Source organism: Raphanus sativus, chromosome 4 (genome assembly GCF_000801105.2).
Source record: "Raphanus sativus cultivar WK10039 chromosome 4, ASM80110v3, whole genome shotgun sequence".
NCBI lineage: Eukaryota > Viridiplantae > Streptophyta > Magnoliopsida > Brassicales > Brassicaceae > Raphanus > Raphanus sativus.
This window is the reverse complement of record NC_079514.1, coordinates 17,922,763-17,935,567: the sequence shown is the minus strand read 5'-3', so window position 1 is coordinate 17,935,567 and position 12,805 is coordinate 17,922,763. Positions and strand designations below refer to the sequence as shown.

Below are 12,805 nucleotides of genomic sequence, written 5' to 3'. Positions count from 1 at the left end.
AGTTTTAGGACAAAAATATTGATCTTTAAAATTTTTATTTTAAAAGTTCTTATTATTTGTTTTCCTTTATAAATTTATGCGGAATTAGTTCTATAAATTTCTGTTTTATTAAAAAACAAACGTACAAATATTTTTTAGATCTTCACAATTTAATTTTAAATATTAAATTTAATTAAAATATGATGTTCTAAATACAATATAGGCATTTATCTATCTTATTAAAGCTGAAGTATAATTTCGGTGTGTTTGGATATTTGGATAAGAATATTAAAAAGCTTTTGTGTGTTTGGTTACTTGGATAGCATTTATAAAGAATAAATTTGTTTGGAAACTTGGATTGTAGTTAAAAAAATTGTTTGGAAACTTGGATTGTAGTTAAAAAAATTGTTTGAAAATTTGGATTGTATTTTTATTAAAAACATATCTTTATCCAAATAAAATCAGCAAATCCATTTAAACTTCCTACATTTTAGGAAACCACTAATTGATCATATATGTTTTCGTGATACACAATATTTTTCCCCTAGATTTTTAAATTAAATAAATATCATTCGAATATTATAAATATCGTAGGAGGTTCGAGTTGGATCATTTTCGGTACGGGTTGCTTTGTAGCAACCTAAGAATATATCAATAAACTTTCATTTTAAATATGGCAGTAATAAATAATTTATATATTAAACTGAATTTATATATAAATATGTTATATTGCTATGTAAATAATTGTTTATAGATTCTTTAGTTGACTAATTTTTGATATAGCTTATATTGAAAGAAATTTATTTAAAAAAATTATATGAACTGAAGAAAAAACAATAAAAAAGTACTGTATATTTGAATTCAAAATCATTTCTTTTTAACAACAAATTAGACAAATATGTTGAATTGTATACAAATTACAATGTAAATATTTAATTAATATAGAAATATGTCACATTGTTTAAACAAAATATCAATGTAAAAGTATTGTACAGTTATATTCTAAAATCATTTATTTTAACAATAAGCCAAATAAATATATTAATTGAAAATGAATAAAATAAAATCAGAGAAACATATAGTTTACCAGAGGCACTCTAATATGTCGAATTTATTATAAGGAAAGTTTTAATAAGATAAATACATTCAATAATTTACAAACAAATAATATTTTTCATAAAAATGAAAAATAATACCTGCGCTTCGGAAGCGCGGATCAAAATCTATTCGTCCTTAAAGGTGGATCAAACTTTATTTTTATGGAGTATCTCCTATAATGTATATTTAGTTGGTGGACATAAATTTTGAATTAATTATTTTTAAAAAATAATAAAGAGGATGGGGTATACACCACACCTTTGTTCAACATTCAAGTTTACTCATGTTGAAGCACTATGCAGTAAGAGCATCATTATTGGTTTCCTTATACTAAAGTCCTTAAAAAAAAATATGTGTATGTATATATCTTATGGACCCTATTACAAGGACACCAATAATGTAATTGACCGCACCAATTTTTATATTATTCTTCCACAATATCCTATAATTTTTGATAAAATAGGACTGTGAGGCTATCCGGTCCAGGTGCTTCTTTCGATGCATTGCAAATAAAGGCAGTTTTACTCCCCATTCCGAAACAGGAGGCGTAAGATCTGCATCAGTTGGTCAGAAATTGTTACCGTGATATTGGCTAAGGTCTCCTCAATGAGATGTGGGTTTGAAGTTGCAAAACAGGTCTCTAAAATATTTAATAGCAATGGCCACTAATTTTTCCAAAGCAGATTTCTTCAAAAGGACTTTTTAGCAAGGTTGACTGTTTCTTCAGACTTCTCAAAGCTTTACTCATAAAAATATTTATAAGTTTTCTTTTTGGTCATATGAGGACAGTTACGTAATTTTAGTGTTATATTTGCATTTGATTGAATATGTGATATAGTTTTGCATTTCAAATCAAATTATCGGGTTTCCTTTTTGTAAACTGCCCTCTATTTATATGTACACAAATTTATTTTGTTTTTTTCATAATAATAACACTAAAATTTGATATGTGCCTCCGTGGTGAATATTTTTTTACTATTATAGTTGTGTATATTTGATTTATATGATAAAGTGATTAAATATATTTTTATAGTTTGATTTTATATTGTGTAATTTTATAACTTATTCGACATAATTAATATATAAACGTTTGTATTTTTATAAATAATTTATTTTGTCAATCAATATTAATGAATATCATTTTAAAAATATTTAGTAAACAATAAAGTTACTGTGTTTATATTTATAAATATGGCTTATTGTAAGAAAACTAATGAAGCTTAAATCTAAAAAAATAATATCAAAATGTTGAATTTTTTATTATTTAATAAAAGAATAATATTTTTGAATAATTGCTATAAGGAAAACTTATTTTTTTGTTTTTAGGTTTTAAAACTTTAACACGGAGATGGATGGGTACATGGGTGGTCATTTTATCCAATACCCAAATCCGTATTCGATTCCAATCCAAAAAAATTGAACCGAAATCAAAATAGCAAAATACCTGAACATGTATTGAATAATGAGAGATTGAATATCCGAACCTGAACGGATTATATCCGGCCCCGAATGGATATCCGAAGATAACCAAACATATTTATATTTACCCTTATATTTCTAGTTTACATCTTTCGTATTATTTAAAATATTTATATTAATGTTATACATATTTTAAGATCATATAATTACGGAAAAAATGATTTGATACTCACTTAAAATAACTATCAAACTTTTTGTTTCATGTATTAACAAAAATTATATCCAAATTCTAAAAATAATAGCCAAATTAATATCTATTTATTTCTGAAATGTTACTTCCAAATCTATTAATCATTCAATCTATTAAAAATAAAAAAATAAGTTAATTGAAAGCTAACTTTTTAAATACAAGAAATTTAAAAAATGAAAAATTAATTTTTTTTTCTTTTAAAATCTAGAGGTTGATTGTTTGTAGTTTCTAAACTGGTTTTTAGTTTTTGATTTTCCAAAAACTGTTTTTTGTCCAATCATGATTTTGATCAAATAGATTTCCTATTTTTTAGGGAAACTAGTTTTTGGCTCTTATCACTACTTTCTTCCTAAAATCTAAAATCTACATTTTCTTGGTTTTCTCTACAACAAGCACGTCCAAAAAATTGATGTTCTTCTTCTTTTAAAAAATAACAACTTTAATTATGTAGTAAATCATATAAAACCTACACATAGTATTCTACGGAACACAGACAAAATACACATAAACTTTAGAATTTTAGTTTAAAAAAAACTTGTGTAGGTTTTAACTACACTACTTTTATAAGCAAGAATTGTTATGTTTTAATCAATATTTGTAACATAATTTTTATAGTAAATTTGTTACATTTTTAATTAATTTTGTATTTTTAAAATTTTGCTATAAATTTATATACAATAGCTGAATAATATAAATTTTATTCTTCTGTCATTTTTTTAAAAAATATAATTATTCTGTTAGTTTTTTAAAAAATTAATTATTATTTATTATACAATATGTGTAGATTTAGATAGTTAATTTTGAAAAATTAATTATTAATAAATATATTAGTTTTAAAAAATAATTATTATTTATTTACTTTACCATATATGTAGACTTATTTATACAACTTTATAAATATTTATAAAAAATTTGAAACTATTATTTATGTATTTTATTCTAATTTTTATATGAAACTAATTCATATATAGTAAAATTCTACGCATACAATTGAATCTATTTAGTTACTATTAATAAATATATGTATTATAAATTTTCTGCAAAAATATGTGATTTTGAAAGTTCTAATTTGTATTTGTAGTTTTTGTATTAAAATAATTTGATGACTGTTTTGATGATAGTTTTTTCTATTTTATTATTTTGACAATAAATTTTTACTATTATTACTAATTTATTTTACTAATTTTAAAATCAAAAACCAAGAACTAAAAATCAAAATCTAAAACAACCATTCATGATTCTCCAAAAACCAAAATTTACTGCAAAATAAAAAACCAAAAATCAAAAACTAAAATCTAGAAGCCAAAATCTAAAAACCAAAAACCAGAAACTAAAATCTAAAAACTAGGAAAACAATCATCACCTAAATATCTTAATCCGACCAGAAATAACCGAAACCCAAACTAAAAATACCTGAACCCGATCCGAAGTACATAGATACCCAAACATGCTATTCACCTATATCAAAATACCCGAAATCCTAAATACCCAATTGCCGACTCCGAAGGTATCCACCCCTTAGATGGGAGTTTGAGGTGGATAGACGAAGACCCCGATCGTAGTGTTTTGGGATATTAAGAGTTGTGAAATCCATGTTGGTTTAATTACGATGTAATACATTTCCCCGATGCTGTCCACCAATTGAGCATGCAAGATCACAATGTTCTCCAATGATTGTCACGAAAGCATCAGGACCGCTAAAATATATATATATACATCTCACCTGAAGCCCGAGGGTCGCAACTTCTGAATTCTGATCTTCTTGAAAACCAAATCCCAAGTACTTATTAGTATTTGAGACTGTGAGTTTTCTTATAAGCTATTGACCACTTTCACAATTCCTTGTTTGCACGATTATGTAACCTCACAAACCCAAACCTTATACTCAAGAAACTAAATTATGAATGCAATTATAAAAAAGTAATGGATAAAACCAAACAAAGGTTCATCAGCTAACAAATAAAGTAGGCGACGTAAACCACGTTTCATAAAGGAAAAACTGAATTAGATATTAAAAGATCAAGTATGATTCTCCATTCATATAGTGACATGGTCCATGGCCTTGGGGCGTATTGCAACACCTTTTACCACGAGGCCATCTTTCCGATCAGTGTCAACGTATTGATGCAAAGAAAAGAAGATCTTGGCGGCCGCACTCTTTGGCGGTGCCTCAAAATCTCCAACTTGAATATCCACCCAATTATTGCCGTCGTCAATGTAGTCATCTAAGCTCAGAGTACGCTCCTGTATACTCTGGCGTCCACCACGATGTTCCAGCTTCAGCTTTAGGGTTACTGGCTCCTCCCATCCGGATGCTGTATCATCTAAGTTCAAAATGAACACTACCTCGTACTTTGTCCCCGGTGTTAGCTTCCTTGTGTGAAAATTCCCGGTTATATGTAGCCAGTACACCTTAATCAGCGTTGCCACTTCAATGTCTGCTTTGCTGCAAACATAATCAGGTCTAGTTTTAGTAAATATAGTTTAACCCCTTGAGGAGGGAAATTACAAAAGAAAAGATTTTAAATACTACCTTTGCCCATCGTAGATAGAACTCCATGTCCAGTTTTCAGGATTCTCCGAATGAGTAATTTCAAGTCTCCTTGCAGGGACAAAGAAAAGTCCGCTTGACTGGTTCTTTACTTCTCTTGGAGGTTTTTCTACAATGGGGATACTCGCCAGCAATTTTTTAACCTCTTCCACGATTGAATTTATGAACTCTTTATCGGACCTGTCACTGTCATACAATACAAGTCGCACGATATCAATGGATCAACTAGTTTGTCGTGACTGAAGTCATAGCTAAAGAATTTACAGATAAAGAGCCTTTTTGTCGAAAAAACGTCTTTACATTTCGATATTTTGGTCTGTAATAACATTTAGAATTAAAGCATTAATTCATCTCTATATTATTGTCTGTTATAACATTTAGAAATAAAAACGTTTATACCATCTCTATTTTTTCATCTAACTGCTATTTCTTCTTCTATATATAGGAGAAGATTTATCATTTCTCTATATATTGTTTACTCTATATTTACAAATTGCTATTTTACAGAAATGCATGAAATAAACTTTACCATTATTACAAAATTCTCCTGTTTTTAGAAACAAAAGTAACAAAATACATTGGTCTTAAGCTTGACATAAAACTTGAGAACACAAAAGGTGTTATATCACTAGTCAAAAATGAAGGGTAAGTAACAGCCACATGCTCTCATGTTCATATATATCTAGATGTAGCTTTTACGTTTGTTAACACTAAAACAGGTTTATCATTTTGTTTATTTTAAAAGAAAAAATAATTAAGCTTTTAAGCTCAAATATATATGATATATCATATATGTGAAGGATAAATTCAAACTTAATAAGTACACCCAAAAGTTAGAAAATATGCAAGATTATATGTTAATTTAGTTAGAGAATCATCTAGCTAAACCAAAACTTCTAAGGTTCATTTAGACCTCAATACTCTTAAGAAGCAGCCTACCGTAAGCGGGAGAAAAGCTACAAAAGCTTAATAAATTTAATCAGTGACAACACCCAATGAAAATAACCTATTTATTTAGTCAAAAACAGCAACTAATAACCTATTTATAATAAAACTCCAAAAACCTATAAACCATAAAGGGGATATATAGTTCTTACTATCAAAGACCAAAGAAAAACCTTTGTTCTGGCAAGCGCATCCCAATTGTTTCAGTAATGGAAGTTAAAGCTTCCTCCCATTTTTGGGTTTTCAGAGGCTCGTGTTGATGATTGCGCTTCAGATTCCTGAAATTATCGCCAAAGCTTCCTTGAAGATATTTCACGACTGAAGGTTCAAGCTTGTAGAAGATGGGAATCACTTTAAGACCGCGCTGATCCTTACATTCCTTAATCTTGACAAGCTCGTCGAGACACCATACCGAGCTGGTGTAATCCCTAGAGAAGATCGCCAGTGCGACCTTTGATTCCTCAATCCTCACCAAAAGGTTTTCTAGGTCTGTGCCCATAAGCTCTAGTTCGTCTATGAAGACGTTTATATTTGCTTCTCTCATGGCAGGCTCGAGAAAGGCTATGAAGCTTCTCCGCAGCTCAGATCCGCGGAAGTTTATGAAGACTTGAGGTTGCATTGCCGTACTCACTTGTCCCATAACAGAAGAAGAAGCCATGTGAGAGATTTTCTTGAGTCCCAAAACTCCAAAGAGAGTCTGCTTAGAAGAAAGACGAGCCTTCATGTTGTCGGTTATATAAAAGAAACCGATCCGTGTGAACTGTCATCCATTGATTGGTAATTCACAAAATGACGAAAAATCAAACGTGCAGTTTACGATTTGGTATATAACTCGTTTTTCAATTAATGCATTTACTTTTTTGATCAACCAAGAGCACTTCTTACACAATCAATGAATCTTCTTTCGTGCCAGAATAAAATAGAATAATATCCTTTTAAAAGAATAGTCAATTGATGCCAAAAAGAAAAAAAAAAGAATAGTCAATATCATAGAAATATAGTTGTCTTTATATACAGTAGAAACTCTTAAATTAATATTCAATAAAATATTAAATACTATAAATTTTACATATTTGAAGTTAGATCAGTGTAAAATTTTACATAATTCGATAAAATATAATAATATATTAACAAAACTTTATGTAAATATATGGTCTCAATAAAAATAAAAATTTAAAATTAATATATACATACATTTTATATAAATATAATAAATATATTGTATATTTTTTATTCACACTGAACTTTATCTTTAATTTTCTTAGTATTTCTAAATATATTGGTGTTATTTTTTCATTTTACACTTAAAATGCAGTTATATTACTGTATGCACCATATCATCGAATAAGAATAATATAATTTTATGTTCATAAAATTTAATCCACATATACCGTAAAATGAAGTAGTTTTCATAGTTTTACACATAACACATTTCGAAAATGTCTTACGAATAGGGGTTAAAAGAAGTAAAAAACAATGAAAACATTTGCAATGTACTACTCAGATTTTTTTTAAAAGAATGAACAAATCTATAATTTAACGAAGTTTTGCCCTAGTTTCACTTTATTTTGTAGTTGAAAATGAATTATTGGTAAAATTAAAAAAATTATTCTAATAATTCAATTTTTATTATATAATAAATGTATAGTGAAATTGGAGATACTTTTACTTCAAAATATGAGAGATGTTACGAAGATGTAAAAATTCTACATCTTGCTAACTCACATCTTCACAACCACAACAACTCTTCTCTCATTTCTCATTGTTTATAATTTGTTGGTGTACATAATTTTATGTTGTTGTTGGACCAGTGCATTGAGGGTGTTGAATTATTCATCCAACAGTTGTTTTTCTTTTTCTTTTTATAACCGTAATGTAATTTTAAATTTTTCTAAACTCAAAGACTAATCACTACGAAGTCTATGGAAATCCGGGTTTTCTTGCCATTGAAGGGGAATCGAACCCATGGAGAAAGCTTCAGCCGGAATCCTTTTACCACTAGACCATAAACCAAGACCACTTAGTTAAATTCCCTGTTATAAAACACGGCCGCCGTACCCGGATTTGCGGCGGTTAAACGCTCGGCGGTCCCTGACCGTGACGATTAGCTCCAACTCGGTGAAATAGGCGGATTGTACAAAAAAATCTTTGTTTTCGTCATTCTACCACTCGAAATCTGTTAATATACAGCTAATCTATATTTTAGAGTGTTAAACATGATTAAAACGCAACAATGATGAAGATTAGAAAGAAAAAAATATGATGACTAACAAAAACGTTGCAAAACCCTGAAAACCCAGAAAAATAAATGAGGAAGATGATAAGATATTTACAAAAATACCACTTGTTTTTTTTTGTAAAAAGGCAAAACAGAGGGAAGGGGGTAGTCGAACCCAGGTTAGAGAGACACAAATTTAGGGCAGCAACCACTACGCCATTAAAATTTTTTTGGAGACTTACGCATAAACCACATATTATATATTTATAATACATGTATTTAAAAAAATATAAAATAAATTTAAAACTAGGTTCAGCGTAATCCCCGCTTAATCTCTGATTTTTAAAACTAGGCTCCGCGTAATTTCCGCTTAATCCCCGCTTAAAACTAGGCCCAACCCGAACACACGTATAGCACCTACCGAGTTTCCAAAGAGGGGTTAAATTGTTTGTTCTTTATTAACACAATAAGACGAAGGTGTTGATTTTAAACTTGTTAAAAAGTTTTGATGAAACTTTAAACTTGTTAAAAAGTTTTGATGAGCCACGCATGGCAGCTTTTAATTGGTGAAAGTGTTAGGTTAATTTTGGATAGATTAAACATGTTTACTTTTAGTGGTTGCCCAAATTTTTTTTATACCAACCACTTATTAAAACTCATTTTTATAATAAAACACTAAAAACATTTAAAATGAAAAATATAAAATATAATTCATAATTTTTATCTATAAACAGAAAATAGTTTCATTTCGTTTAGATATAAAATATAATTCATGATTTTCAGTTTTTTTAAATAAATAATTGAAAACAAGGGTTTTTGCGCAACAATGTAGTATTTTTGCAACTTTATCCGCAGTTTCTGTCGTATATAGGTGCTGTATTTGACAGTTTTAACTTTTCCAATACTACCTTGTCTTAGCACTAATTTTAATGAAAATTTTGCAACAAATAGGATTTGAACATTGCTTCTAACACTAAACTTCTAGACTCCTAACCATTTCATCCAGATAGTATATTTGTTATCTTACCATGCACAATTTACACCATCTGTTTCAAGATACTTACAATTTTAGGTTATTAACTTTTTGTCTTTAATTTAAAAATTAAGATTAAAATATATATTAAACCCCCTTTTAGCCAATTAGAAAATAGATTCCAAAAAATCATTAATTACACAATTTTTAATTAAATTAAAAATTATATCAAGGGCTTATTGCAAAAGTGACTCAAAACTTGAATTCAAACAGAAAACTAACCTTTTCTTTTGACTCATTTTTTTTTTGAGTTTTTAACCCCACATCTGCATTTTATCTACGAAAATGCCATTAACCCTTTTTTTTTTTTTTTTTCGAAAATGGCTTCTTTACTGTCTCAACCTCATTTTCTTCAAGTATTTACAATATTGCCACTGCCATGAATAGTGGGAACAACCTTGTACGAACTGTTTGGAGCTTTTAATGCCCTTTAATGCACGTAAATCTCTTTACACTCTCTCTGTTTCAATTGTTATGAACTAAAAACAACATTTCTTTCACTTTCTCTCCATATTCATCCAAAAAACTGAAGCTTTTGATTCAAAATTGTTTGGAGCCATATTTCTTTCGTTTTGACTTACGGTTGCTTTCGTTTGAGGTTCTGGGTGGTTGGAGAAGACCCTGTGTGCAAACAAAGTCATCTCACCTAGTTGAAGGTACGAATTTGAATTTTTTTCAAAATCTGTTCGCGTAGAAGACTTACAAGTAAGTCATCTGTATGTAGAAGACTTACTGATGAGTCTTCTGGTCAAACGGACGACTTAAACTAAGTCGTCCAGCTTTGTTTGGTGAAAAAAAACAGTCCAGACGACTTATATATAAGTCGTCTACGAGAAACAGGCTAGTTTTGCATTTGACCGAATCGTGTCAGATCTTTGACTATTTCTGGACGACTTATAATTCAGTCGTCTCTCGGAAAGTTAAAATTTCAATATTTTATTAAACTAGACGACTTACGTGTAAGTCGTCTTAGGTTAGTTTTGTAGTTGAAAAATAAAACTTCATAATTTAATTTTTACCAGACGACATAATATAAAGTCGTCCCGTCAGAAGACTTAATTTAAAGTCGTCCGGGGAAAGCAAAGTCGTCCAGAATTTTTCCCAATTAAGTCGTCCAAACCTTGCTTATCCCGGACGACCTTAAATTAAGTCGTCTAGCTGGACGACTTTTAGTTAAGTCGTCTGGAGAAAGTTAAATTTCAAGTTTTATTTTTTCAATTACAAAACTAACCTGGGACGACTTACGTGTAAGTCGTCTAGTTTGAATAAAATATTGAAATTTTTATTTTCCAGAGACGACTGATTTATAAGTCGTCCAGAAATAGTCAAAGATCTGACACGATTCGGTCAAATGCAAAACTAGCCCGTTTTTCGTAGACGACTTATATATAAGTCGTCTGAATTTTTTTTTTTACAAACAAAGCCGGACGACTTAGAATTAAGTCGTCCCTTTTAATTTTCAATTGCAAAAGTGACCTCTTTAGACGACTTACCTTTAAGTCTTCTGGACGACTTAAATCTAAGTCGTCTGCGATAATGTTGTTGAACTTCTTCATTTTCTCTATGTTTACTAATGTGTTTTATTTTGAATATTTGCAGATGATTTTTAAGTTACATGCAGTGTATGGAGAATGGTTGTTGAGAGATTTCCGTTGGGATTTTGTGGTTGATGATCTCAAAGGAGCAAGATTGTTTTATTGAATGAAGATTCAACACATGCTGAACTTGTTGCAATGGCTCAAGAAGATTATAACCTGGACATGAGATCAGTGACTGTGGAGATTAGCTACTCATTACCAGCAGAAATGATGATGACTCCAAGCAGTCCTCCCATTCATGTTACAGTGATAGACAAGTTCGAAACTTGCTCGAGATACTCAAAACGCATAGAGTATGTCTTTGTGTATCAAGCCGCAGCAAGTGGAAACGGTTTCAGAGAAAAGAGAAGAAGCTGGTGATAATGATGAAGCTGTGTGAATGGGAAGAAGATGTTGGTGATAATGATGAAGCTGGTGAATGGGAAAAGAAGATGTTGGTGATAATGATGAGGCTGATGAATGTTTTGAAGATGTTGGTGATAATGAGTCTGTTGAAGATGAAAATCAAGATGGGGAGGAGGAAAATGGGAGGAGGAAAATGGGGAGGAGGATGCTGATAACACTATTGTTGGTGTGAAACGGATCAGAATGGTGGGGATTACAGTCTTTATGGAAAGGTTCTAGATGAGGACGAGGAAGATGATGATAATATTTGTTTTGAAGAAATTGAAAAGACATATGCTAAGACAAATGCTATTGAAGGAGGAAAATCGGATTGTACCAGCATCTATGTCAACCAGAGTTTTGTTAGCAAAGGATGCACTGCTTTCAGAGCTGCGGTTGACAGCAGTGAGGGGGTAGGTTTTCTTTCAGAATATACAAATCAACAAAAACTCTCCTGTGGCAATATGTCGGGTTAGCGGTTGTGGATGGAAGATCAGAGCGAGTGTGAAACATGGGTCAAACACGTTTTGGGTAACAAAGTATGTGGAAAAACATTTATGCTCAATTGGAGACCGAATCGCTCAGCGGAGACACACTGTACTCCAAAGTATGTTGGTAGTCTTTTCAATTGATCGTGTTGGGATCATTGATGGGATAACTCCCACAGCATATCACTGATGCAATGAAGAACATGTTTGGCATGACGCTTGATTACACACCTTCATACAGAGCACTGTTATATGCACAGAAATTGGTTGAGGGATCAGCAGAAGAAGGGTATTCGCGTCTGCCTTCATATCTCGAGCAAATCTCCATTGCAAAATCCTGATTCTATCACGGCTATAGAACTTGATTCTGAGAAAAGATTTAAGTATCTATTTCTCTCTTTGGAGCTTCTATCAAAGGTTTTAAGTATCAGAGAAGGGTCATTGTGGTGGATGGAACTCACCTAAGTGGAAAGTATGGAGGTGTTATGTTAGTTGCAAGCCGCACAAGATGGCAATTTTCAGATATTCCCATTGGCTTTGGGATCGTGGATGCTGAAGATGAACCTTCTTGGGAATGGTTTTTTCACAAAATTGGCTAGTGTATACTTCATGACAAGCCTCTGGTGATAGTCTCTGACCGGAACGCGGCCATTAAAAGTGCGTGTGAGAAGGTGTTTCCTTGGCAACCCGAGGAATATGTTATTATCACCTTCAAGATAACATGTCAAAAAGTTTTAAAGGGAAACATCTCATGTACTTGGTGAAAGGGCTGCTTATGCGCACACGGTTCACGATTTTAACGGTACATGGCTGAGATACGGAGTGCAAACCCGGAACTTGCA

At 30.8% G+C, this 12,805-nt stretch overlaps 1 protein-coding gene across 1 annotated transcript; it reads right to left on the bottom strand.

The window, feature by feature from the left end:
• Positions 1 to 4,636: 4,636 nt before the first annotated feature.
• LOC108853925 (protein PHLOEM PROTEIN 2-LIKE A8) lies at positions 4,637 to 6,981 on the bottom strand. Its single transcript, XM_018627407.2, has 3 exons — positions 6,416 to 6,981; positions 5,280 to 5,483; positions 4,637 to 5,192 (listed from the first exon to the last, which is right to left on the bottom strand). The coding sequence occupies exons 1-3, from the start codon at positions 6,964 to 6,966 to the stop codon at positions 4,784 to 4,786; spliced, it is 1,164 nt and encodes a 387-aa protein (XP_018482909.2). The 5' UTR covers positions 6,967 to 6,981; the 3' UTR covers positions 4,637 to 4,783.
• Between the last annotated feature and the right edge of the window lie 5,824 nt (positions 6,982 to 12,805).

What these genes read in the sequence shown, in the direction of transcription:
- LOC108853925 (XM_018627407.2), bottom strand. Translation starts at nt 6,966, where the DNA reads ATGAAGGCTCGTCTTTCTTCTAAGCAGACTCTCTTTGGAGTTTTGGGA. An exon ending in ATGCGCTTGCCAGAACAAAG is followed by an intron (nt 5,484 to 6,415) that starts GTTTTTCTTTGG and finishes ATTGTATGACAG; the next exon opens with TGACAGGTCCGATAAAGAGT. An exon ending in TCTATCTACGATGGGCAAAG is followed by an intron (nt 5,193 to 5,279) that starts GTAGTATTTAAA and finishes TTATGTTTGCAG; the next exon opens with CAAAGCAGACATTGAAGTGG.